Genomic DNA, 27,672 nt, shown 5'->3' with positions numbered 1-27,672 from the left:
GACTGTGGGGAGGGCTGGAGGAGAAGAGATGGAGAGGGCAAAGGATGAGAATATCCCCCATTTACTTGCAGATTTGTTATGAAATCGTATCTGCTTGATTATCGCTTTGACTTCACAGTTCAGGCGCCTTCTTCGGTTGGGCAAATTGAATTTTGTGCAATGCATTGTGCTGCTTGTTGCCGTGCTGCAACTCACCTATCCAGTTTACAGTTTATCACTTTGGATTGAAGAGGCAATTGACCCATGTCAAACCAGTAGAGATACTTACTGTTAGACCCCATCCAACCATCCTTTGGTCTATCTTTTTAGCTTTTTATAACACGTTTTAAGATTGAATGCACTTACGAATGCGGAAAAAAACAAACAAACTTGAATAAGCACATTTTTACACATTTTAGATCCGAGTTGAGGAAAACACAGTATCCACATTCTCTGGTAATGTGATGTGAGCATTTGTTCAGGTGTAATGTTTTTGAAACTGCATCTCACAACCTAAGTGCTGCCAGTAGCTCAATACTTAATACTTTTACATTTGATGGAGCTACCACTTCTTTAAAAGATGGTCCGTTAGCACCATTTTGACTGTCAGCGAATCCTCTTGATGTGCAGCCGATTTAGAGACATACCCATAATAGATATCAATCCTTCCTCCCTCCGTATGTTTGTGTAGCCAAGAGCAACTGCACCGTTAGAAGTCTGGTGCTAAATTGCTTTGGGGAGGAAGAAGTGGAAGAAGCTTTACACTCGCATGAACACACAGCGGGGGAATGTGCCGTACATTGTTTACAGTATACACAGTCTGCCATGTTCAATAGTCCTCCCTGTCACTCCAATTTAGTTTCTGAATAGAACGACAAGCTCACAAACAACAGGACTTTAACAGCCGTGCATGTTCGTCAGTGCGCTTCAATGGACGCTGTTAAACATGGGCCACCTTCAGCCGAGACACCTACTGGGTCTAATCAAGGGCTTCAGTCACCGTACGCTCGTGCTTTCTGTGCCTTGGAAATTACTGTAACACCGCTGCAAAGGTATGCTGGCCTCCCACTTGTACAACAGCCCAAAGCAGTTGGATATTTATATCAAGCAGAGTGGAAGAAAACAACGTGTCTCACTAGAAACCAATTAATTCAGACACATGATGCCAGATAGTGAATGAGAATCAAGAAAGTTGACGGCGGCTCATTGAGAAACCTCATTTCGGGTTGAAATTTGCTGAGTGCGAGTCTGCGACCAAAGTATAAATTACAATTTTCATGGATGTCGGCACAACCCTAACTCTCCCTTATGTTGTTTTGTTCCTCACAGCCAACAAAGAAATGAGTGAAACTTTCCACAGTGTGAAAGATTCTTTTTTTTTTTTTTCTGTCAATTTTTTTGGGGGTCCGTAATGGCATAAAATGTCTTCACAGGAAAAGGTCATCCCTATCCGTGACTGCTCTCTTTCTCATTGCTTCCTATTTGGATCCAGACAGAGCTGAGTCTACTAAGTCTGAGACAGCTGCAGGGATTAGAGTGAGCTAATTATACGATATCTATTCATAATTGCATCGGATTACGCTATTATTCATACAAAGCTTAGCTGCATTAAATGCTTTAACCACCGTCGCATTACGTAGCATATAGCGCTATGTATTATTCGCCATTTAAGTAGCCTGGGTGAGGGCAAGGAAGAGCCAAACCCTATTACCCTATTACGGCTCTTTTCTCAGGCTGTAACACATCGTTGATGACTCCATTACGCTCGTGCTTTCAGGGTATTGTTGGACTGAAATGAAGAAATGCTGCAGTCCTTTCAGGTGCAGATTGATCAGTGAAGCTTAGCTCGGAGGAGCGCGGGATCTGACTTCCGGGCTCACAAAAGACACGTCAGAAGAGGAAAGCGTCTCATCTTCCCTCACTCCCTTCATATTTCATATATATGAACATGTGGATGTGAGGAAATGACATTTTTTAAAATGTAAACATTCGTCTCTCTGTTAATTATCACCAGTGAGACCTTGTCGGGAGGGAATGCAAACTGTACAGCTGTCAGTGGTTCAAGAGATAAATGGTCAACAGCACAGGACACATTACAACCAGCAGCTGTTAGGTGTTAAACTATAGTCACATTTGAAGTCTGTCCATTGATTTTATTTCTGCTCCGCATTGAAACCAGATGTGATCTTGTGTTTTTGATCCGGGCGCATTACAAGTGCCACATGAGAGTGCATGAGATTTGTGCATGCTCAGAGTTACACTTGAGGTACTTTTGCATTACTTCCAGCCCAAGCACAACTGTGACCTAATCATGATTAAAGAGGCCAACAAATCATGTCCCCGCTATATCATCATTTACCGCATACTTCAGCTATTTCCATACTTAGATACTCCTTGTGGAAAGTATTTCATTTTGGTGAGACTTCCCAACATCTTAAACGCATCATTGTGTCGTGCAATAATTTAGACATCACATGAAAACCTCACACATCCCTCTTCTCGATTAAGAACACAGTGAAAGGATTTACTTGTTGAAACAAAGGCAGCACAGCTCACAGCGACGTTGATAAAACCCAGAAAACTTAAAAATGTTGTGACGTTAGTGAGACTAATCACCATGGTGTTAGCACTGTCAAAATATGTTATAAAGTATTGTGTTCACTTAATACGGTTATGAAATGATATTGCATTTACGATAACTTAAAGTTCGTAATTTTGTTTTCCTCATATGAAAATTTCCAGATGATGGATTTTAGACTTCCTCAATAGTACTTGTAATATAGACAGTTTCCTAAATATACATGATATTACTTATGCAAGAGGTATCTGTTGCTGCGTGCCTGTTGGTACTTTATCTCAGCTTGAAAATGTAAATTTTCAATAACTTGCACAACACTGGTAATAAGTAATATACATTTTTTCCACATTTTAAACATTATCAAGCTGACCTGCCTGTTTTTCTGGAGTCATTTTAAGTTTTGCTGAAATTGTGTGAGGAGAAGTAAAACAATGTTTATGAAAGAGTACATCAAGGACAATCGCTTGATGATGCAAATAATCAAGCGCTATTAGTAAAGTATGTACTTGATAGCCGCATGTTACTGACAAATGTATGTACTGTATGTATCCAACACAGGGGTCAGAGAATAAATGGCGCTCCGGGAAAAGGAGTATTGGCAGAAACGGCAGATTTACGGGTCAAATTGATGTCGTCTGTGAATCGGCAGGAGGTTGATATCATCCGGCGGAAAGTGAATAAGAGGCAAAATGGTGCATGCGGCTGAATGTCCTTCCATCCATCTGTGTGTCTGTGCTGCCAGGACGGCAGTATGTTCTTTATCAACCTGGCTGGTTTTTAAAATAATCTATTTAGCAGGACGCTCCCTCTGCTCCCTCCCACCTCCTGCCCATCATAGCAGCTGTCTCCGTGCACATGGTGCAGCAAGCCAACCTTAACGTTTTCTTTGCACTGCTGCTGAAACCAATTAAATTTACAGCAAAGAAATCACCTGATTATAAAGCTGCTCCACTCCACACCCTCGTTCCTTCCCTCTGGTGTGTGTATTCATGTGTGCATCTGTGTTTGTATGGCACCAAGGGCAATGTTAAAGGCTGATCAGGTGGGAGTGTGACATACTTTCTGCTTGTGCGTGTGCCTGTCTGTTTTGCTAATCCATATGGGCGCAGCGCTAATTAAATCCAGAGGCTCAACCATTCACACCACTGAGTGCTTGGCAATGGGAAAAAAGGGGGAAAAAAATAAAAAATCTCTTGGTGTTCTGTCAGGTAATATGACAAAAGCAGCAGGGAGAGTTTACGAGGGTGTGTGTTAATGTCAGAGAGAGAGAAGGGGTGGGGGGGGTAAAATGAGTTTGTGGACCAGAGCCAGAGACACAGAAGTGGCCACCGGAGGAAGAAATATTAGCTCCAGTGCAGTGTTTGTAGATGGGGCAGTCAGATTGACAATGCAGATATCAGTGTCAGAGGTGAACGGTTGTCGGCAGGGTTAATGGCAGAGCGGACAGCTTGTCATGCAAGGCCGCCGCATTGAGCCAACCCTGCTGGAGCCCCCGACTCAGACTGGCAGAATGCTTGTTCCTCGCTCAGCAAATTCAAGGCCTTATCACACTGCAGCCCTTCCCCAACGCTTTTTTTTTTTTTTTTTTCCCTGGCCTTTCTATCCCCGCAATACAAAGTTATTATTGTGTTTTAAAGTGAGGCTGTTTGGGCTCCAGACTTGAGTGCATGCCATCCATTTTGCTCTCCGTCGTTTTTGTTTTTTGCTTTTTATTCTTTGTGCGTGCAGATGTCCACAAGTAAAGGCACTTGTCTGCAGGGATTTTATAATTGTCCCCTTGATGTGTGTTTTGCCAGTAATTTCACAGCAAATGTGTTGGTGTTCTGAGCGCATTGTGTGACGGCATGCTTGATTAGACTGTGCTGCTTGGGAGGGCTAATGTGCCGCTTTATTGGTGTTGTGTTAACAGGATAAAGATTTATGGGGGGGCGGGTCAGCATGTGTTCCGTGGTCCACACAACAGATAGATAAATAAATGGAAATTGGGTCCATTTGTCACTGTCCCCGCTCGCCTGGGATTGTGTGGCGTACCTGTGGAGCTCCGAGCCCAGCAGAGATGTGACAGTTTGTCCCTGTCAGTCTCTTATCAGGTCGTCTATCACCCTTGTCCCTCTGAGCTCGTTCCCAGACCGTCTCTCTCCTTCACTGAAGGAGAGAAGGAGGCAAAGAAAAGCTGTAATTCTAGTTGACTTCCTGCTGTTCGAGGGGAAATCATCAGTGGCTACATTTGTCAGTGAAATGAGACGCTGCATTCAGAAACTCAAAGCGTCATGGCACATATTTCCCATTGAGGAGGAAATTATATGAATACTTTCTTGAGTGCACAGTATGCAGGCTCACTTGGGAAAAAAATGTATCATTTAACTCATAAAAGTAAAATGTGAAGATGCATATCCAAAACGGGATTCTTCCTGAGGAACCTTCAGAGGTGGTGCAGCAGCAGGAAAAAATAACTTTTTTGATAAGAAATCTTCACAAGCAGTAATATTTAGATTGTAAAACTAAAAAACTGTTTATTCAAATAACTGCATTTATTGTCCCTGGAACTAAAGGGAATTGAAGTTATAGTTACAACAGTTATAGACAACATTGCACACAGCTTATCTGATACAAACCACTGTTTACGACAGGGCTGTCAAATGCATTTTAGTTCAGGGGCCACATACAGCCAATTTCATCTTAGAGTCATACAATCCATTTCCTACCGGAAATACTATCTCAACATGAAGCCAGAAACCTTCTGGTGCAAAACACAGTGAAATGTCTGACAAAGTGAGCTGCATTGGAGGCTCTTGCGAGTCGGTCTTGACCCATAGGCCTTATGTTTGACACCCCTGGTTCACAATAATCTATAATAACGAGAGCAATATTGGGAGCTGTTGGGATTTAACCAAAAATGACTAATAGGACACACTGAACATTTCAACTTTAGATGGTTTGATTGATTTTATAATTTGCTATTCTAATATTCAACCTTGTTCATGAGCTTTCCATTGCAAAGGGCTTTGAGATGTATAACTACAAACTTGTTTCATACGTGTGACTTTAATGTTATAATTCTTTTGATAAAAATGCATTTTGCAGATGGCATTATATTCCTTAACAAAATATATTTGTGTCAAATTAGCAGTATAAAAGCATAATTTCTTGCTGACAGGGCTGTTTATTAAGCACATTTCCAAGGTGATTTCCTTTGGGATACAAGTTGTGGCACAAAATTAGGGGAAAAAAAGAATGTTTTCATGGCCAGTAAGTGCTGAGCAGACCAGAAGCAACTGCTTATTTTGGAGCATGGAAGAACTGAGTTTTTATCTTGCTTAATGATACCTTCCGAGGTTAGTTGAGTCAGGAAAAATCTAAGTTCAGAAATAAATAACCTGTTATATAAAAGAAATTAAATAATGCTACACCACTGGCCACTCATCATTAGTTAAAACAATTAAACAACTGAGGTATTATTGCTGATTATTGTGTTAGAAACCCTGAAATGCGAACTTTTGAGGTTTTTCATGTGAACTATGACGTGCAGAGTCAGGATAATCTTTCACCGTTGTGTTCAGCCAGCAGTTTCACTGTCCCTTCTTTCATGCACGGAGGCGAGAGAGACGTTGGAGCAGAGACAGACATGAAGCCACAGTGCAGTTGTGTGGTTTACTCTGGTATTCTGCTGACATGGGATCCATTAGGAGGGTTTGAGGGGGTTGGGGTGGTGGTGGTGGTGGAGGAGGAGAATGCACAACAGGGCTGGTTTTGAAAAAGAGGAAAACTCAAGCCTTAAAAAAAAAAAAAAAAAAAAAGAGAGAGAGAGAGAATGAAAAAAAATCAGCGAGGAAAATCTTGCTTTACTGAAGGACTTTGCAGCAAGTTTGAAGCAGAAGAAAAGAGGATGGGGTGGAGCGAAGCCTTGAGAGATGGCAAGATAGCTTGGGGGAACGAATCCGAGGGTAAGCAGAGATTGAAGTTGGAAGACAGGAAAACACAGGGGGGGATAAAAAAGTGATGAAGGCGTACAGTATAGAGCGGGAGAAGACAGGGAGATTGGGTGGGTGGCTGATTCAGCTCACTCTGCTGTGGTGGAGAGTCGAAGCGGCATGGTGGAACCTGCAAGAAAGAAATGGTGGATGCAAAATGTGTGAGCGGCTTCTTCAGGACATTTCAGGTGCGCACTTGTCTCGACCATAATTGATGATTACACACAGTCTTGACCTCATTTCGACCCGCTAATTTGCTCCAATTAAGTTGGGTGACTCATCAAATGTTGCAGAGGAACACGGTGGGATGGGATCCTGTGGGGTTTTTTCTTTTTCTTTTTCGACAGCGCTTATTCATTCGGCTTATTCATGGAATACCTCATGCTAATGATAAGGCAGGGTGTAGGCACTTGTGTTCGCACACACACACACACACACCCACACACAACACACACACACACACACACACACACACACACACACACACACACACACACACACACACACACACACACACACACACACACACACACACACACACACACACACACACACACACACACACACGCACCATGATCTTTCCTGTGGTGCCCAAATGATACCCTCCTTCCCCTGTCATCACTGGAGTCTGGCACTGCAGCCAATGGGAGTGTCGCGGCAAACACCTGGAGGCAAGCATCACCCAGCCGCACATCACTCAGCCATATTTACGTGGAATCAAACATTGACAGATGAATGTTTGTAGCTACGGGCGCTGCTGCAGTGTTTGCGAAAGGGATTTAACACACAGGGACCGGAGAAGGAAGATGACAGGGCGCGGCATTAGCTGTATTTTTCCTACGTGCTTGGTGTAATTAGGGATGCTTCTCAGGGATGTACTTCTCTCACTTTGCCCACTTTTCGCCGCACATTTTCACATGCAAATGTCCACTTTTCCCCAATTGTGCCTCTGACCACAACATCAAACAGAATGAGCTATCACACGCAAGCCGGGCAAAGCATCCAATATCAATTTTTCATATAATCACGTTTTTCTCTTTTTCCTTTGCATATCATTTTGAGCCCCCGTGCTCTACCCTCCCTCCCTACCTCCCTCCATCCCTCCCTCCCTGCCGTACCTAGCCATGGACTCTGCTCATCAGAAAGACAAATTACCCAGTGGGCTGCTCTTTTAGCTGTGCTTTCTGTACAATAATCAATTTGAGGACGAGAGAAAGAGAAGCCTCGAAAAACGTGAAATTATTCATCAGGGCCTCTCAGTAGCGGGGCTGGAGAGGTGTGGGGGATGGTGTGGGCTACCTAGTCCTCCACGAGAGATAATTAGGGAGAAGACCAAAAAGCAGAAATAAGGGGAGGTGCTGCAGGCCAACAGCCAGAGAGAGCAGAGTATTAGAGACCAACACGGAGAGCAGTAGGTGCAGAGTTGGGGGATGGCTGCTGCTCTGAGAACAGTTTGCTGTTATATTTGGAAATCTGTGTTTAGTGTGTTGTCCCAGCAACAGACAGATATACATGAGAGGATGGAGGGTAGACAACTGGGACTGGTGACGAGTGAAGGGGAAGTCTAGAGGAGAGGAGGAGGAGGAGGAGGAGGAGGAGGAGGAGGAAAAGCTTTGAAAGAGAGCGCAGCTCCGAGTTAGCTTTCAGTTGAACTACTTGAAGAAAATGGATGGATAGTGTGAGCAGAGGAAAAACGAGCCAGGCTCTGCCTTGTGATGAGTGTTTATTCAGAGACCTCTTGTTTCCTACCAATTAAGGGGGCTGGGGACTGCTTCAGCACAGTCCTCCTGGTCTTCCTCCCTCCTCTGCTCAATCTGTCTCCACTCCCTCCTTCCTTTTTCTCTGCAGTCTTTTGCTCCATCTGCAATTTTGGATCATTTAAGCATCTCACACATTTTCGCCATGCCTGACATTTCCACTCGATGTGACATTTTGGCATGGGCATTTGACATATAAAGGTGTTACTAATCATCACATTCACTGTATTTAGTCATCCTTAAGGTGTTTATTTAGTTTTATTATTGTATGCATTATCTGGAAATGTGCATTTGCTCAGGCCTTATCTATACCCTTCCCTACACTGCCGCAATGACCGAATTTCCCTGGAGGGATCATTAAAGTTTCATCTTTCACCCCTCATTCATTTCTCCTCCCATTCATTCCTCCCGGTGCAGCTCGGTCCAAACCAAACAAGCTTGTCGTTCGACTCAATTTCTCTTCCCATCCCAACTGTAAATCACCCGTCTGAAGCCTCTCTGCGAATTGAATGGACTGTAAGCAACTACTGTTTCAAGGCTATTTTGTTGATAGATTTTCAGCTCAATTTGTGCAATTTTTGAAACCCTTCCTGATTCAGGTGATAGCATTAAAAAATGTAGACAGCATGTGTTCCCATTCATGATTAGTGAGCAATACTGAATTAGAAAAAGGAGATAATTGTGAAAGGAACACCGGTGAACCTTGACTGATGCACAGTTATGCGCCATTGTGCTCGCTCCATCTGTCTCATCCTGCCTGCACACGTTATTATCAATATCGAACACCTGACATGATGTACTAAATGGCCTGAAATCAGCCAATCGTGCTCGTTTTCTTTTTTTTTTTTTTTAACCTCCGTACTGCATTTCTTCACATATCCATCAGTTGTGTGGAAATTACATGTAGTGCGGTGTCAAATGCTTCACAGTCATGTGATTCCGCTATCTGTACCTGCACTGTCAGCATCTTTTCCTGTCACGAAAATGCAATTTTCCCTGCTTGAATGAGAGCATTGTTGTGTTATGTTGTGTATCTTACTGCAAAATGTATATCTGTCAGTCAGCACAATATGCCCCCAGAATATAATGCCACAGTATCAAATATTTGTGTGAAAACATCCCGGTGATTCTGTCTGGTGTATCTTTGCCTGATTTATGTTGTGCTTTTTTTTCTGTCATACTGGCGAACACTGCGTATCCGCTCGTAGCCTCGCTCTCTCCTGGGCCCTGAGTTGTCTCCCAGATTGATGGCAGGAGGAAGACTAGGGCACCTCGGGGTACATTAAGATGCAGAACATTACTGTAACTATGAGTGTGTGCGGTGGGGTATGATTTGCGTCGGTGTGTGTGTTTTTGTTAACACATAACTTTTGCGTTTTTTTTTTGTTTTTGGGCGCCTGGCTCACCGTGAAGCAAAGCGTGACTATTGAGTCGTCTCATTCCGAGCTGTGCTCACTGTAGCTCACTGTAGCTCTTTGTTTCTTTGTGTCTGTATCTCGGCTCCTACCACTGCCTGCCTGCCTTTGTCTTGCTCACTTTTCTCTTTGTTACAATATGTTGCCCTCCCCACCACCAACTCTTCCTGATCCTGCTGCTCCTCCTCTCCCATCGCCTCTCTTTGTGACCCGGGTGCACTCCTCTCCTCCCAGCATGTCTCCGGGGTTCTTGCACTTTATTATTTCTATATCTCCCCACCTTGTCTTTTTTTTCCACAAACAAGAGGCCAGGTAGGAATTCGGGTGGATACTCATTCAAACAAAGAGCGGCCCACTAAGCTTCAGATGTATGACTTGTCTGCTATGTGTAATTGCACGTACCCTGAAGTTTGCCCCTCTTTCCTTTTTGTGTACAGTTCATGGAAGGTGCTTATTTAGAACTCAGCCTAGCCCAAGGAGATTTTCCAAACAGCATCACTAAGGTCATACTGCTCAAACAAGGGTTTCCATGAGCCAGTATACTGGAATACATTTGTCTGAAGGTCTGTCTGCTTTTCACTTCTTTTGTTTTGCCAAACAAAGCCTACTAAAATCCTTTTTCACCAGCCTTAAGGGGGGGGGGGGGCTGATTGGCCATTGGCCTTATTAGTGAAAGGAATCCAAAAATGTGTTTTGCATCTGCTCAAAAATAATAACAAAAAAAAAATTAATTGACATAGTCACACACACACTCGTACACGCACGCCTCCCTCTGCTAACTATATTTTATCTACTCGTTAATGTTCCCAATTACTCTGTCAAACACTGCCAACGTTTTGCAGTGTGGCACGCTTATTGAAATGGTAATGCATCCATCTCAAAGTGAAAGTCTTTCATTCGCTGGCTTCTGAGTGGATTTATTCATGACAATTTACTCTTCTCATGCAGGATTACACTAATGAGAGGGTTAAAGGGTGGTGTATGTGTGTGTGTGGCATTCTCTGCTTTCATACGAGGGGACTCTTGCCCCGGAGAGAAAGGGCCACGTTTCCACTGCCTCTCGCTCCCTCCATTATTCAGAAGAAGAGGACTTGATTTAGTTTTGTACCGGGCCCGTTCTCATTGGCATGCACTTCCTGCTATCTGAAAGATCCAGTTGTCTGCTGTTTCTGTCATAATTAAAACCAGTCTGTATTTTATTATGATTTGTCTTTTTTGTTTGAGGAGTTGAGATGGTTTTTTTTTGTGTTTTTGAGTCGAAAGCCATTGTACATCCTGATCGTCTCAATGGGCTCTATAAATTGCTTCACATCTGGAACGGACCTTAAAAGTAATAAAGCCGTGTTGGTCTGCTGTGGGACCAGATTGTAAGCCTAGTAGGAGGTCAGGTCCCACCGGGGCCTTGTTGTTAGTCCAGATCTCAGTATATAGGTCATTGTGCTTTGAGGTCGGCAAGCCCCAGGTTTTGTCTGCGCTCAACTGCCATTTCAACCTGCTGCTGTCAACACCCTGTCACGCGTCGCCTCGTCTGTCACTCATTAGTGTCATCTGCCCAACATTTTCACCAACCAGCCAGACAAAATCTCGGTTGGTAATAATCAAAGCACGGTTCCTGTAGAGCGGTGGTCATTCTGCACTCTACAATTCCTTTTGGGTCGATTATGACAAAACATTCAAGACGAAGGAAACGCCACAGACAAGAGTGGCTGCACGCATTCACATGCTCACAGCTACTTGTGGAATAACAGGTGGAAAGTACAGCTATCACCTACGCACATAAACACATTATCTAGTCTTTGAATTGATCCACTGATACAAGGCCTGCATCGCATCACCGGCACTCTTAAGAGCACTCTCTCCTCGCTAATGTAAAACCCCACAGAAAACACTCAAGGACAACAACTCTGTGCCTTTTGCAGACTTCATGTTTGCCAGCGTCATTGTGTGCCCCGAAGAATGGAAACATCACTCTGAATGCATTTGCACTCATTAAATGGACCAAGCTGCCATTTTGGGGTCTGATTTACTCTCTCCTCATTTATTTCGCTTAATAGAAGCTTGTCATAATGAAGTCGTTCACCTTTGCAGAATTAATTAGAAAACACACTTCCAAGTGATTGGCTTGCAGGATGATTTTAATGATTGTGTGAATTCGATCGATGCACAATCGCAAATAGGACCTTTTTATTTTCATAATTTTTTTTTTTACCACAAATTCAATTTAAAGTGAGAGGCGCCATGTTTACCCTCTGGCTTTTCTATACTCCAGTTTGGATTGTAATTGCCCTTATAATTTGGAAGCTTGCCATCATTGCAGGAATGTGTATTAACTCCCCTCATCCCGTCTCTCTTTTCTTTAACCTACTTATCAAATTAATAAAACTCCAAAGATAGAGAGGGCTTTACAAATCAGCAAGGTCGCACCTGCAGCCCAGAGGCAGTAAACAAAGTGTTTTGGTAAAATAATATGTTCATGGTTAAGCACATGAACATTTTCTGATGCTTATAATGGAAGCGTTACGTTATAATCATGTTAAAATAAAACTAGATGCCAACTAACTGCGAGTTAAGCAGGGAGGGAAGGAGTACTGAAAAAATTATGTACAACTGCTCGTAAATAGCAAAAGAATTTATTCTGTCGCAATTAAAATGACTGTTTAAAATAACTGAAGTAAAAGTACACAGTGCTCTTTTCAAACACTTTATTAACCCTTGGAAGTTTTATGCTTTCAATTTGATTCATTATTTTTGACAGAAATGATGATAAAAGGCATATTTTCTCTTTTAAAGAAACACATTTATGAGCTACAAAGATGCAGATGTACAGCTTTGAATACTAATTGAGATTGTAAGAATGTATTATATACTGTAAGTAGTGGAGTAAACTACATAGTGTGAATGAGTATCTGTACAACGATATACTCGATAAAATAGCCATAAAGTACACGTACAAAGAATACTGCTGTATTAGTGTAATGTGAGTATTTGTAATTGGGTTCCCTGGTACTTGGAAGTACTATAAAATCATTCTACTCTTAAATACAGTTTTCACTTTATAGGAATGAATAAAACAAATGCTAGTGAAAACCATAAGGTCTTCACAAAACAGAACTAAAAAGGACGTCAATTCAAATAGTATTTGTGAATTGACTCCAAGACACACTAATATTGACGAGCTATGAACATGCTTCCTTATTCCAGAGCAAAATAATCTCCACACATGTCTTTTTTTGTGCTTTGCCCTGATCAATTTCTATCTCAGCCTCTGATTTAATGATCATAGTTCACCTGCGTGGGGCATTTAAACAGCTGTAGTTCACATTGCAGACAGAAGAGTAAGTAGTTCCTGCTAGTCCATGAGAAATTGGTCTTGTAAATAGCTTCATGTGTTTTTTTTTCTGTCATGAAGAGGCAAGCTTACCTCAGATTATTATAGTGAATAATGATCTTTTAACGCAAAGATCGATCTTTGGGACTCATTTGTGGTCTAATAGTATCAATATTTATCTATCGATCCGCAAAAACAATGAGGTGTAACCCGACACTAGACTTTGAATTGTTCAGCAGAAAGACACGCATGTGATGTGGTGGAAACTGTGCCACTCGTTTATCTTCGTGGAGCTGTGTGTTGTGGTTTACGTAATGGAAGAGCAGTAATGAAAGATCTTCTGCATGATTTTTGTGACTTTAAACAGAAATTTTAGATACATATATTGTGTTTTACATAGTTGTTTTATTGTATATTTTTTTCGCCACAGTGCAAAGACTGCTATTTATTCTGGAAAAGGTAGAAAAATAACAAATTTCACATTAGAGGTTGAGGTCTGCTTGGAGGCTTTGTGTAACTTTTGTCGAGTGGTGTTTCCAACCCCAAACAATCTGATCTGGTCTTTGTAATATTTACCTGAGACTGTCTTCATCATTATCCACACTGGTGTGATTCTGGTCTTCTGCACAGAGGGTTCCCAGGCAACAGAGCGTGGTCTTTACTGTTTGCCTAACAACAGTTCAATACACAGCAGGGGGGGGTCCTGTGTAAGTGTGTGATTGGGTCTGAAAAGCAGAGCTCCAAGCGCTGCCTGTACTTCTACTTAATTTCTTGCTCCAGAGTAAAGAAATAATGTCTCTGTAAATAAGTAAACACTTTATATCTAATACACCAGTGGCTTTCAAAGTTTGGGGCGTGCCTCCCCTGGGGAAAGTGTTAATGGGGGGTACAAAGCATGAAAACTCTGGGGGTCCGGGGATTACTTTTCCCAGCATGCATTTCCCAAACGAATCCCGATTAAAAAGAAATAAGTGGAGAGCCAAAGCAGTTATCACGTTCCCAGCACACATATTTGGATTTTATTGAGACAAAATGAAATTAAAATGTACCTGAGTGCAAAAGGATAGCTTCAAAATGGCAACTTTGATCATTCCGAGGGCAATAAAAATCTGCACCGCGAGGAGGCCAAATCGCGTCTAAGCGCTTTTACCACAAGGATAGAGTTACAAGGGTTTTTGCAACTCGTATAACAAAAAGAACAAATTGGACATCTGTATTTTGAATTTTTCTCTTACAAAATTCTTTCAGCGTTACTGTAATTACAGAGTGATCACAAATAATATCAGGTTAAAATGACGTTCCCTCCTTCCTTTAACTTTGCAACCAATAAATTGCAGTGTGTTGGGGCAATTTGACTGGCAGGCAGCAGAGAATGGAAACAAGCACCCATATCCTGTGTCATGTTGTATATAAAGGTTTTTCCGGATATTACAAATTGAAAGCACCAACCTGGGACAGGACGACTGCTGGTTGGCTGTATATCCCAACAGCTTGTTATAATGTGACAAACAATTCCAGTATTCAATCAAAGATACTTGGTGTGAGTGGAAGACACTCAGAACTACTACAAACAAATGAGCAAGTATCCCTGTAAATTCTCCAACATGTGTATCCTTTTTTCCCCCCTGCATTATGTTGAGCATTTGCACACAAAAAAAAGCCCCTTGTACATTTTGATGTGTTGCAAAAGAGCGAAAAGGAATCAGCACCTCTGAGTCAACCACTTTTTGTGGCGCTGACAATTTTTCTTCGCCCTATCAGAGCGCCTCAGCCTCTGTTTCACCCTGCTCTTCTGCCACATCACTAATTCTCCTAATCTGCCTCATGCCCGTCTGTCTTTTCATATCTGCCCTCTCCTTATTCTCAGCAACGCGTTCCCTCTTACAGAGGGGATAGGGGTGAGCAGAGCAGATTAAATACGAGGTTACACAATCCTTTTAGCTGGTTTTTAATATCTGCCCCTCACGAGTGATATGTTCTGCACGTACATCAACGGGATTAGAGTGTCAGAACTTCCAAGAACCGATAAAACAGTGCATCCATCCTCACGCACGCACGCACACACACACTCATGCAGCCCCGTGTTGTACATAAAGCCCCCTGTCAGGATGCAGTGCTTCTTAATAGGCTGTATGTACGCGTGTTGAGTCCACATGTACATCCTCTGTCAGGGTGAAATCCCTCATTCCTTCCTTTTTTTTTTTTTTGCCACTATCATTGTCTCTTGTTGTTACGTGTGGGAGGATATAAAGAGGTGGCGCAAGGTTGTGGGTTTCAAGAGCCCCACCCCAACCCCCTTCCCCGTCACCAATCACTGCAAAGCACAGCTGCCAATACTTCAAATTTTCCAATAATTGGCACACTCACTGGGTTGAATGTCTGCACATGTGTTCACTTCAGACAGGTAGCTCTTGTGTGATTCATATGCACAAGTGGATCATCATTTCACTTACTGGCTCTTAAAGTAAAGACAGTAAAGTCTCAGTGGATCCAGATGTGAATACACCGGTAGCAGCCCTTAAAGAGGATCCACAGGTATACTCCACGTTTTTTGTTTTTTTTATGAACAAAGTCTTCTGTTGCTTGATTTATAGTTTTTATTCATAAGAATTTTGTAACTAACATTCAATTCTAAAATAATGTGTCATAATCCTGACATACTGTTCAAATGTCATGCCTGCACAGTATGGTGCAGATTGTTTTTGACCCAGGCCATGATTTCACTCATAGAAGTAAAATATGTAATTATAATGTATAAATAGCCAGAGCAGGGACAGTGTATTTTCTCGGTTTCACCACACTTATTTTTGATGGAAAACATCTGTTATACACAACAACCTGCCCTGTTCAATATAAGACGAGAAACATGGCAGCAAATTGTCACATTTGAGAATAGCTGAATGATATTGTTTTTGTTTTATTCATCACTTTGTGAAAATATATAAAAATTTCAGGGTGAAATAATTACATGTTGGGTTTTTAAAATTGACTAAACCGGTCAATTAGGACTCAAACAGAATGTATGGGTTAATAAAATAAATGCATACTGCATTTTTATTATCACTATGATAAGAAAAAAGGCTCGCTGGAGAAAGTCCCCCCCCCCCAAATGTTGACCTGGAGTTGACGGCAGTGGTGGTGACAGCATCATCAGTGGAGTTGTCAGTACAGTGAGATAAAAAATAATGGGAGCCATTAAATAAATGACACAAATCTTGATAAAACAAGTTAATACAGCAATGCGTCTTATGAGAGTTTATCTGATTAGGCCTGTTAGAGGAAACAGGAAACTACTTTCTCAATCTGCGCGAGGGAAAAGGGAGGAAGAGCAGAGACAAAGTTAAGAGTTAAAAGACTCAACAAATACTATAACTGGGAGTTTCATCCCGGTAAGTGAGCCACTATGCCGAGTTAATTGGCTTGCCAAACACAAGATAGATTTATGGCTCCGCATGCAAAAGAAAATCTGTTTGCCCAGGGACTTTTTTGAGTAATGATTTCTTTGGAGAAAATGAAATTCAAATAAGGGAGCTTGAGGAGGACGGGTGAGGAATTTTTGTTTCCTTTTATAAGCAGTGTGTGTTGTTTTCTGGATGCGAGTGTGTGTTCCGCAAGTCTCATGTGGCATAGTTATGAGACTGAGCTAATGCATGTATTGTAATTTGTATGTGTGGGACCTTCGCTTCTTATTGGATCTGCTTGGCTGCGGTTCATATTGTATTATTGGTTTTGGTAGGTGCTTGATAAAGACCCACCGGACCTCCTGTATCACTGTTTGTGAGTCTGATTCTTCTTTCGAACCATCTGACCAGCTATTATACATGAGCTGGGCATATTGTTTTGTTTTGGGTTTTGACTTTTTTTCTTTCTTTCTGTGGAGCAGCTGTTTCTCCTGCAGCTTTCTGTCTCTCCAGACTAAAAGTGAGAGGTAGGGGGTAGGGAAAGGTCAGGAGATAGATTGTGAGAAAAGTCAAGGATTTCATATCTGGTGGGATTGAATGATAGCTGCATTTTTAAGGTTCGTTCACTGTATTTATTATATTTATACATTTTTTTGACTCCGTGCGCTGGGATGTTTTTGGAAGGCAAGGCTAGTTTGTATTTCAGTTAAGTTCAAGTGCTGGGAAACATTAAGACTTCAGGATAGTGTAATAGATGCCAGTAGTTATTTTTACTTATTACCACTTACCCTTGGAATAATGTATTTTAGTGCGGTCTCGGTCCAGAGTGTTATGGAAGAGTGAAAGAACCATAATTTCAACCTCTGTCTCAGTCTCTTTTCCCTTTTAGTATTCACATATTGCAGACATGGTCTAATGAAATATAGGGAAATTACCTATACTGTAGGCTACCTACAAATGGACCTAAAAGTTAGGTTTTACTTCATCACAGTGGAATTCAGTTTGAATAAAGTTTGATGATCTAAGTCAAAAGCAGCAAACAATCAAAAGAAAGCCTCTACTCCAAGCCAGACGAGAACAGTCCTGCATTTAACACCCTTTAAAACCATACGTTTCTGTTTGCACACTTCAGTTTTAGTGCAAATAAAAAAAGCAAGACTAAAGTTGAAAAGGTAGACTGTGAGGCCGAGGGAAGGGAAATCCTGTGTCATTAATGGGCAGACAGAAAACATATTCACAAGTATTTCTTTTTTCCACCACTCAACTAGAATAGTCTTTCAGAAGCACAATCCTGTGTGTTAGCACAAATGCTGTCAGTGCTTTATTGTCGAAAGTTTACGTTGATGAAGTTCCTCAAACTATATATTGAGGTGAACAGTTTAACATGAAAGAGAGAGTCCAGTCCCAGAAGAAGATCCATATAGTTATGACTCGATTGAATTGGTCTGATCTGATTTTTCCAATACGTGTGGGATCCTCTCTGGCTGTTAACTCGCTCCATGTTTCCAAATACTATCAAGTTTTATCCCTGATGTCCAAACAAAATCTCATCTCATCAAAGCGTCTTTTCATATCTTATTCTATGATAATGATGTCAGCTATTGCGATTGCTTAACAGATAATTATAGCTGTCGAGTTCACACCCTGCTGACTGTAAAAATGCAGTCGCATTTTTAAAATGTCTTTTTTTGGAGCCAAAAGTGACATGTCACAACACGCTTCTCTGATTTCAGTGTGTGTTCTACTGTTTTCTTACATCAATCTTCTCATGAATTCCAATATACATGAAAAACAAAACCCGCTGAACCACTGATGCAGACACACCAAAATGTTCTACTTTTCCACAAAAGCTGGCATGTTGATACCGAGAGGTGAAAAGAAGCATCCGCAGCTATCAGGCTTTGCAATTTATAACTGCTTTGATTACAAAACAGAGAATGGCCGCAGAGTAAAGCAACCAAAGGTGTCTCGTGCAGTGATATAGTGTGACAACTTTACTGCATACCGCCCCACGTCTGTGGGGCTTGATTGTATTCCTTTTTGGTCCAGTTGGACTCAGCAGAGAGGATTATTGGAGCTTGGCTGCAGCGGGCCTTTCAAGCTGTGGCTCAGGCTCCAGAGGACTAACAAGAAGTCAGGCACTGTCAGATCCAGACTAGTGAGGGCAAGGGCTGATGCTTTGAAGTGGGCTATGAGATTCTCATCTGCGGGGGGATCAGATGGAGGGAGAAAACAAGACGGCGAGAGGTGCAAAGCTCCAGCTAAACATTCAAGCTGGGCTGGCTTCAGAAGCTGTAGAGGTGGGTATCGAGCCTTTATGCTACATATGGCCTAAGAACCTGTGAAATATACGTGAAGGCAATAAAGCAGCATGATGAACAAAGCCACATGAAGCAGATGCAAGGGAGCGAGAGAATGGAAAATATAATTAGAGAAAACTCGGAAGAATTTGCTGAAGTTTCTGAAGTTGGCAGGAGCACATAAGAGAGATGTAAAAGATTCCCTAATCAAAGCCAACCGACAGAAAGTAAAGAAAGAAATGGGGTTTAATTTGTGGTGATTGTCCGCTGCATAATTCTGAAAGCGTCCCTTAAGTCAGCACGGTTTCTTTTTCCCCCGGTCTGTATTGCCTGGGTTTGGAAATGTTACTGACTTAAGGGATTTAAAACTAGAGACAGTGGAGAGAGCAACATCTCTCTCAGGAGGCGAGATTGTGAGGATTCGGTTAAAGATAAGCAGAAATTATCGGAATTGCACGGATAGGAGATGACAAGAAAAGACGCTAACGCAAGAGAGCGGCAGGAGTTGAAGCCTGACGGGGAGAAAAAATCAGTCTAAACCTATTTAACTTTTGAGAATCAAAGTGCCTACATTTGTATATGCTTGCACGGTTTTTACTTGGCCATGCATAATTTCCTATTACAACCTAATAAGCAGATACATTTTCCCTTCTGAGAACATAAACAGACAGTTTTACGAGCACATGTTCCACATTATTTGTGTGCTCACCCTGCACACCAGTATATCACCCTCCAACTGTTCCCTGTCCACAAAACGCAGGCACACTTATGAGAACATTCTTCACGTAACCTTCATGAGCTTCCCCCTGCTTTTAATCCTTATCTGCCTCCGCCTTATTCCTGACACGAACGGCACTGCTATCAAACCAAAATAAATCTTTGACAAAAGGCCGGGAGGAAAGGCTCTCAAATCCTATGGAAACACTTCACATGGACCTCACACGACACTAAAAGCAGATGTTGTGAGCCAACGGCTATTGGAATTGGAAGATAGCGTCAGTCGATCAATCAGCAGACACGCACGCACTGTACGACAAGTCGCGATGGTCTCACTCTCTTCCTGTCTGAAGTAACCTCAACCATGTTTTTTGTGTCCCATGAGGAATGCCTTTTATCATGTGACGCAGCAGAGCTGGCGAGTGTGGTGGTGGTGGTGGTGGTGGGTGGGTGGGGGGGGTGGTGGTGAATGGGGGGGGGGGGGGGGGGGGGGGGGTCGTCAGGCAGCTGTTTCCCATCAGCACTCAGTCAACTGTAGTCAGCCAGTCGCAACCGAGCTCAGAGGATCAGAGGGGCAACGTGGCGGAGTGGAGCTCAAAGACACGCGGGGGCCCGAATACTCCCAATTAGAAGGTCATCCCAATTTGTTCTCCCATAGCCACGACCCTCATCAGACTTCTTTTTTTTTTTGGGCCCAATTGCCTACAGTTGCAAAGCCAAATCTGAAGCCGGAGGTGAACGGGTTGCCTCCATCTGGGAACGATTATGCCTTTTTTCCTTATTGTTTCCTGTCTTTTCACCCCAACCGGCTCAGCCGTGTTCTGCTGTTCTGCTCGCTCTGAGTTGGCTCAACTCCCTTGGCTTGTTCAGGTTCTAAGCCCCTCCTGTAATTTAAGACTGGGAACGCTTAACGGCAGTCACTCATGCACAGGCGTCTACATTAGCACATGGTGTTCATCTCGGCAAGGGCACAAGTGTGCTCAGTGATATGGAATGAGAGATTGTTTTCATTACAAAGGACCCCATTTCCCTTTTACATATCCTGGCCTTTCTTGCTCTGATCTTACAACTAGTAGTCCCAGTATCCTCCCCGAGGTGTTTGGAGTAAAAGCTAATGGAGACAGGAAGGGGCTGCTTGTGGCCACCAAACATCACATTCTTCAGTTCGGCTCCATCAGAGGAGAAGCAAGTTTGCTTTGTCTTTAGCTTCTGGCTGCAAGATTTTTTTTATTTTCTTCTCTGCTTCTCATTGTGGAAACATGATGAATTAGTCTGGTAGCTTTCCGCCTCCTGCAAGTGCATTTGTCTGGATCCCACCTTTCGCCAGAGCTTTGCAGCCGTGTATCTTCTCGTTTTACTGTTGTCCATTAAAACTACCAACTTTCACAGCAGCTTCTTTCAGTAGACTGTAAGGCATTAAGCCCCGGGGGAATTTCGAGAACACACAAATTAGATGAATGACTGACACTTGATAAGTAGAATATAAACATTGCGCCATTATATTTTGGGTAAGTGTTTCTGTGCAGCTCTTAAAAAATTGTGATGGACAGATCCAGCAAACAACCCCATTATTATGCCGCTATTAACTTTTTTCAACCTGAAAAGTCAAGTACACAATGTCTCGCTGTTCAAGTGGTTTAAGTCTTCATAACACTGTTGCTAGGTGACTAACAACATGGCAGATCACAGCCCAGTTTACCCAGGCAAAGAAAAAAAAAAAGATAAAAATGTGCATTTTGTATTTGGTTTTAGGAACCAAAACAGAAAAGACAAGTGAAGAAGTGAATTCATAAATCTGTTTCCTTGGGATCACGTTTTTTGCACTCAAAACAATACAGTTAAAAACTATGAACACCACAGTCAGTTGTTGGAATGAACTTAATGAACCCCCCCCCCTCCCTCACACACACACTTTTACAGACACCAATAGTATGAGCAAATATTGTGCTTTACCCCTTTTGTGTGTATAATCAAACATCATTAAACCCTTTGTGTTTACCGATGCACTTGTCTTTGTGTTTTCCAGTCTTACGGGACGACTTCAGACAGAACCCCGTCGACGTGATGGTGGCAGTCGGTGAGCCGGCGGTGCTGGAGTGCCAACCACCCCGCGGACACCCTGAACCCACCATCTCCTGGAGGAAAGACGGCGCCAATCTAGATGACAGAGACGAGCGCATTACAGTAATAAAATCCTACTTCAACCTTTAAATCGAGACACTCCTCAAACCCTGCAGCTAATGATTATTTCATTCTCTAAACTCTCATTCAAAAATAAATTATCACCTTTGCCGGAATGAGTAATTTGTAAGTGGTAAATGCACTTTATTTATACAGCACATTTCAAAACACTTTACATGATTAGCCACATTCATCTGTTTGGCTGCTGAGTTACAGTGCTCACATACCATCTGGAGCGAATAGGGGTTTTAGTGTCTTGCCGAGGGACCAGGAGACGAACAGGACAAGCTGGGGGGGGGGTTGAACATGGCCGCTCCACCAGCGAAGCCACCGAAGTCTTTCAATCAGCTTTTTATTGTTCCAACCTTTTATTCTGACCTGTTGGGCGTAGTTCATGAAAAGAAATGTCAAATTTTTTTGTGTTGCACAAGTGTTTTCCCGCTTTTTTATACAACCAATTTCCTCTATTGGCATTTTGAAAAGTAAAGCTCTGATGTTCCAACTTCAACTCTACATATATTGCTGCTTTATATGATAAGTAGTGATATACATTAAAAGAGAAGATCTGATTTATTTTGTTGCAGTACAGATTGTGTCAGTGCACAGCAGTGACTTTCTTGTCATGTTTTTATATACGTTAAAGTTATTTTGCACTGAGCGAGATAGGCGAGCAACGGCAAGCTTGTCGTCGCTTTGACACCAGAATAGCACCAGCCTTCAGCAGTGTGCGTGTGCGTGTGTTGATTTGTTTATTTGAACGTCTCTGAGTGCTCCCGGGTACACCCGACATAAGATTCAAAGCTTGCGTTAGTGTGGAGTGACAGGTAGAGTCTCTCTGGGGGACTGTGATGGACAGAGCAGCTATCTCTGATTTAAGGAGAGGAACGGATCAGAGCCGGGGGGGAGGGGCTCCTCTGAGGGAAATACAAAGACTGTTTCTTGCTTTGTACTTTCCACGGGCCTGTCTTTGTCCTCCCTAATCATCTTTTCTATATGGAAATGTGTCTTTGCCATGAGACATTACTTACAGTACAAAGACAAAAGGAGTCCACTACTAAGTGATTCATGGCTTCTCTCTACCCGTTTCAGTGTTTCCCTTGAGGCAATATTTATTCATACTGATAAATAGAAGCAGTTAATTCTTAATACACATTTCATGAATGTACCCACATGCTAAGAGACTGTGATGAACAAGTTGCATGCCTTTATGTGGCAAAGAACATAAAAATTGCACTATGAATAGTTTGAGGATACATGTGCCTTCAGGGTATCTGAGGCTTTGTGAATAGCAAAGAGAAGACTTTGAAACAGAGCAGAAACGCAAGCTGAGGTTTTGGTGTCCGAGATGGAGGACCGACAAACCACACTTGGATTTCCGTGTGATGGAACTGCTGCTAAAAACGAGGAGCGGTCGGTACAGGAAATAAAAAAGCTCTTCATCCGCTCTTTAATCAGCTGCATAAGTTATGAATACAGAGGTATTTACAGCAAACAGCAAACGTTGCAGAGACCAGAAGGGTAAAATTAGTCCGAGACACTGGATATATCTTGCCTTGAGAAACATAATACTGGCAATGATACAGTGCAACAGGATTTGATATCAGTTTGTCAAGAAATACTTCTTACATAAACCCAGTTGTGGAATTGAATAGAGAAGCCAGGTCAATGCAAGGAATTATATATATATATATATATATATATATATATATATATATATATATATATATATATATATATATATAATGAATGAAGTGAAATATTTAGTTATGAAACACATCGTTGCTGTATTGAAAATATGTATTGGCAATGTACCTCATTAAGAAGATGAGAAGTCTATAATCTAGCAATCGACTGACATTTGACTTAATATAAAATGAAAGACTGGGTTGCCTTATTTGACATGTGATGCTCTGTTATGTGAGTCATTGGTTTTCAAAGTGTGGAGCAGGCCTCTGTTGGAGAACAGCATCAAACATCTTGGGGTCAGAGGGATGTGTCTTCAAAGCATGATGTTTCTTCCCCTTACAGTTTGAGAAGAACTCTGGTTAAAAGAAAGATAAAATAGGGGATAGAATGTCTATTTAGCATATAAACACACATTGAGTGAAATTGAAATGATGAAACAAATGTGAACTCGTCGGAGCTGCAATCTACAGTATATACAGTATATAGAAAGCGTTACCTGCTATCTCAAATAAAAATTGTGTACCGAGCACGAGAAGGGCTTTGGGTGTTAATGAAAATAGAGACCCTTGCGATAAAATGTTATCATGTGAAAAACACTTGGATGTCCGGCATGCAACCATAAATGTGTACCTGGCATAATCAAAGTGCAGTATGGGAGTCGGGAGGGGCTGGGGGTGGCAACGTGATTCAGGCTCTGCGATTGGGGGCTCATCGCATCACACTTTGAAATCCCTTGGTGTCGTTTTTATGAATTGCAGTGGTTTCTTATTATCCAGTCATCTTTCTTGTGCAAAATACACCCACACTAAAAAAAACTAAATTTTCAACCAAATTTGCAACATTTTGCATTGGCTCGAATGTCACTCCAAACATCCAACTCTAATCCACTGAACGCTGACAGAAACGGCTGAATCTGCAGTACCGGTTCCCAAACTCTCCTGCGTGCTCCCTATGATTACCAGCGGTTGCCATTGTGTATCCAAAGTGCACTCAAATGCGAGGTACTCCGCAGTTTGTTAAGTCTTCCTCCTACAACCACATCATTTACAACAGATTTGGACTGTCAGCCATAGTTAGGCCGCTCTTAGTTTTTATTTATTTGGTGGACAGTATGAGCAGTTTGTGGTGGAGGGCTTGCCCAGAGGACGCTGACTAATAAATGAAAGGCTGTTGGTTTCATCCCTGCAGCAGCAATTTAATGATGTAGTCCATCTGCGAGCCAGCAAGTGGAGAGTGCCCACCAAGCCAGGTGCTGTCTAGCATGAGGCCGAATTACCAAGGCACTGTGGGTAGCCTTGACCTCCGACCTCTTTTGAGAAATGATGGAGCTGTGCTATGCACTATGCGTGCTCCTGGCCGGGCTGTATGAATAGTTTTGATTCCATTGCCTAGGAAGGAAGAAAAAAATAGGAAAGAAGCAATCTTAAAGCATAATAACTGAGATGAAAGTTTAATTGAAGCTGATGCCTGGGAGTAGGTTACAGATGTCCGTCTGCAGAGCACAGCTTTGTGTTTTGTTTTGAGGTCCTCAGATCAGCTTGTTTTCCTTCTGCAGTATCAAGTCGACTCAGTACTGCTCCGCCATCACCTCTAACACACTGGAGCTGCAGACTATCAGCACCGCAGCTCACATTCAAAGCGCCATAAAGACAGCTACCGTGGTCTGCGGGGGCGTGTGGGGGATAGCGAGGAGCGAAAACAGCATGGAGTGCATATGTCTTCCACCTCTTTGTTGTGTGTGTGTGTGTGGGTGTGGGTGTGTCTGTGTGCGTGCTGATACGAGTATAGAGGTGGCTGAAAAAAAATTGAAAAAGTTTGGGAAAGGCAAAGCAGGCTGACAGAACATCTAAGGGAAATCTCAACAAAGAAGCAGTGTCTTTGTTCCCAGGATTCTTGTGTAGCACCAGATATGAATTATGTAATTTCCTAATGGGTGACCTTCTGTGCAGCTTGAAAGGCAAGTGCAAACTCTATTCTTCAGATGTAGAGAGCCATACTGATGCACACGGAGGCATACACAACTGTATGAGCTGATATACCGTCAAGTGAATGTGTTTTCAAATGGAAGATGGGTGCAGATGTGATTATGGCAATGTCACACAGAGGAAACTTTACCTGTGGTGCATTTATCATGGAATACAAATTGCAGTCAGATTAGCGTGTGCATTATGAATGCAAAACCACAAATCCAGTGCAAATACAGCAGTGCAAACATTTCCTGTGTTTTCTTTTAAGATTCGGAGTGGCAAGCTGATGATCACCAACACGAAGAAGAGCGATGCCGGGAAATACATCTGCGTTGGAACCAACATGGTGGGAGAGAGGGAGAGCGAGATCGCTGAACTCACAGTGCTTGGTAAAAAAAAAAAAAAAGAGCATCTTTGTGATTGCCGTTCACCATACTCGTTTAAGTGTCATCTCGGTTTACAGTGGTTCTGTGCCAATCGGCTGTATGAGCTTCTTTTTTTTTACGGGGGGGGGGCTAAAATAACCCATTAATTATGTAAATTATGCCGCAGCAGCATCCAGTCTGGCAGCTTTGGAGAGCTCTCTCACCAAGCATGTGCTGAGCATGCGCCGCTGCTACATCTAACAGTATAACCTTTTGGTATGAGAGTCTCCATGGTACCGTGCTTCTGAAAACCTGGAACCCCGAGACTCATGTTTTCAACAGTCATCCCCCACCTATTTTCCTTTCTTCCCTTTCTATCAGAATGGGGCTTTTATCAGCACCAAACAATTAAATGACCTTGGTATGGGTTGCACATGTACAGTGTACGGCCTCATGAAGCCTTTCAAGGCTGTTGGGATAATCGAGCTGAATGCAGAAACAAATCAAAATGTTACAAGTTGTTCATAATAATTGACTAGATAATGAGAATTGACCGACATTTTAATTGTTTTCATTTAAAAGTGCAAAGTCTATTACCTTGGACCTGCTAAAGTATGTTGGTCTGGTTAAAAAAAAATATATAATTTAGATATTTTTTAAAAGAAACATTCAACCATGCTACAATGGGGGGAAAAAAATTTAACAGACGTGACATTTGGAGGGTTTCTATAAAGTCACTATGTCTTGCATATTAAAATCATTTAAGCAGCACATGCAATTTAATGCAGTTTGCCTGCATGGATGTAGGGAAACAGGAAAGCGGATGAATGGAGGGAAAAGTGGTTGGGCCTCATCTCAACCCTGATTGTTAACTCGTAGAATCTTTTCCCTGAAGAACAGTCTGGTAGTCTGGTTAGTTGATGTTGATGGCAGGAGTAGAAAAAACACCTGAAGATTTGAAATATTCCCACCATCATTGTGGAATCGACTCACTCTGGGGTCCTTCTCTCACCTCTTCACCTCCTTACATACGCCCTTGGAAACGATAAAGCCTGAAGAGATAATCACTGGATAACATTTTAATTAACTGGAAGATGCTGTTCTTTGTCCATAGTCAGCAAAGTTTAATTATTGTGCCTGATGCCTGTTAGTTTGATCACTTATGGTCTGCTTGAATGGCCTTTGGATACAACAGTTTTTTTGGTTTGTTTTTGTTTTTTATTTTGTTTTAAGTTCAATGTACTGCTCCTTTAGAAAACATACTGTATAAAGACTAGAATACGACTTGAACAAGCCTATGACGAATAGACCCAATCCATCATAGTCCAATTTGATTGTTGCATTAACACTGCCTTGCTGTGCTTGCTTCAAACGACTGAGGTCAAGCATAAATGGGGTAAAATTGGGATTATTATTTCTCTAGTTTTAACTAGTTAGCAACTAGTTAGTTCTAAGAACAAAATAATGGATCTTGTGCAAGTTAGAAGTAGCACTTTGGCACTGAAGCTTATTTTACACTGAATAGGAAATTATTCATTTAAGGAGGTTTTTAGATAAACAATAATCTAATAATTGCCAATTATGTTAACAATTTTAGCCATTCTGAATGTAATAAAGCCAATAATGTAATACTTTGCTAATAATATAATTAAATAATAAGATTTTTTTTTTGCAACCATGATTGAGGTAGAGTTGTAGAGTTTGTTTCCACAGAGAAAGAATATGATTATCCCGTCCATTGTATCTATTTTTCACACGCAAACTGCACAAACCCTGCAAAAAGAAATCCAAGAAATACTGCCTTATTTATCTATCATGGCATTATTGGCTGCGGTTAATACATTTTGAAAGAATTTTTTTATTGCTTCTTCAATCATGTAATAACTGATTAACATGTTGGCAAATTATAACAATGGAACAATGGATGAAATATCTTATGTCGCTATTGGCAAGTTATTATGTTATGTGTTTTGTTACATTGAAAAAGGCAAACATTTTTACAGGCTGGCCATTATTACACTATTAGT

General features: G+C 41.9%; 1 protein-coding gene across 1 annotated transcript in view; it reads left to right on the top strand.

Annotated features, from left to right (window-relative positions):
- Window positions 1-27,672, top strand: part of LOC308121506 (roundabout homolog 1-like) — a 90,370-nt gene that overhangs the window by 39,732 nt on the left and 22,966 nt on the right. Inside the window, exons 3-4 of the mRNA XM_080482765.1 lie at window positions 21,473-21,630; window positions 25,549-25,669. Coding sequence (XP_080338891.1) covers window positions 21,473-21,630; window positions 25,549-25,669 — 279 coding nt within the window. The remainder of the gene's footprint in view (window positions 1-21,472; window positions 21,631-25,548; window positions 25,670-27,672) is intronic.

Source organism: Lipophrys pholis (assembly GCF_963383615.2).
Source record: "Lipophrys pholis genome assembly, chromosome: 16".
Lineage (NCBI taxonomy): Eukaryota > Metazoa > Chordata > Actinopteri > Blenniiformes > Blenniidae > Lipophrys > Lipophrys pholis.
This window is presented reverse-complemented; position numbering and strand designations above follow the sequence as displayed.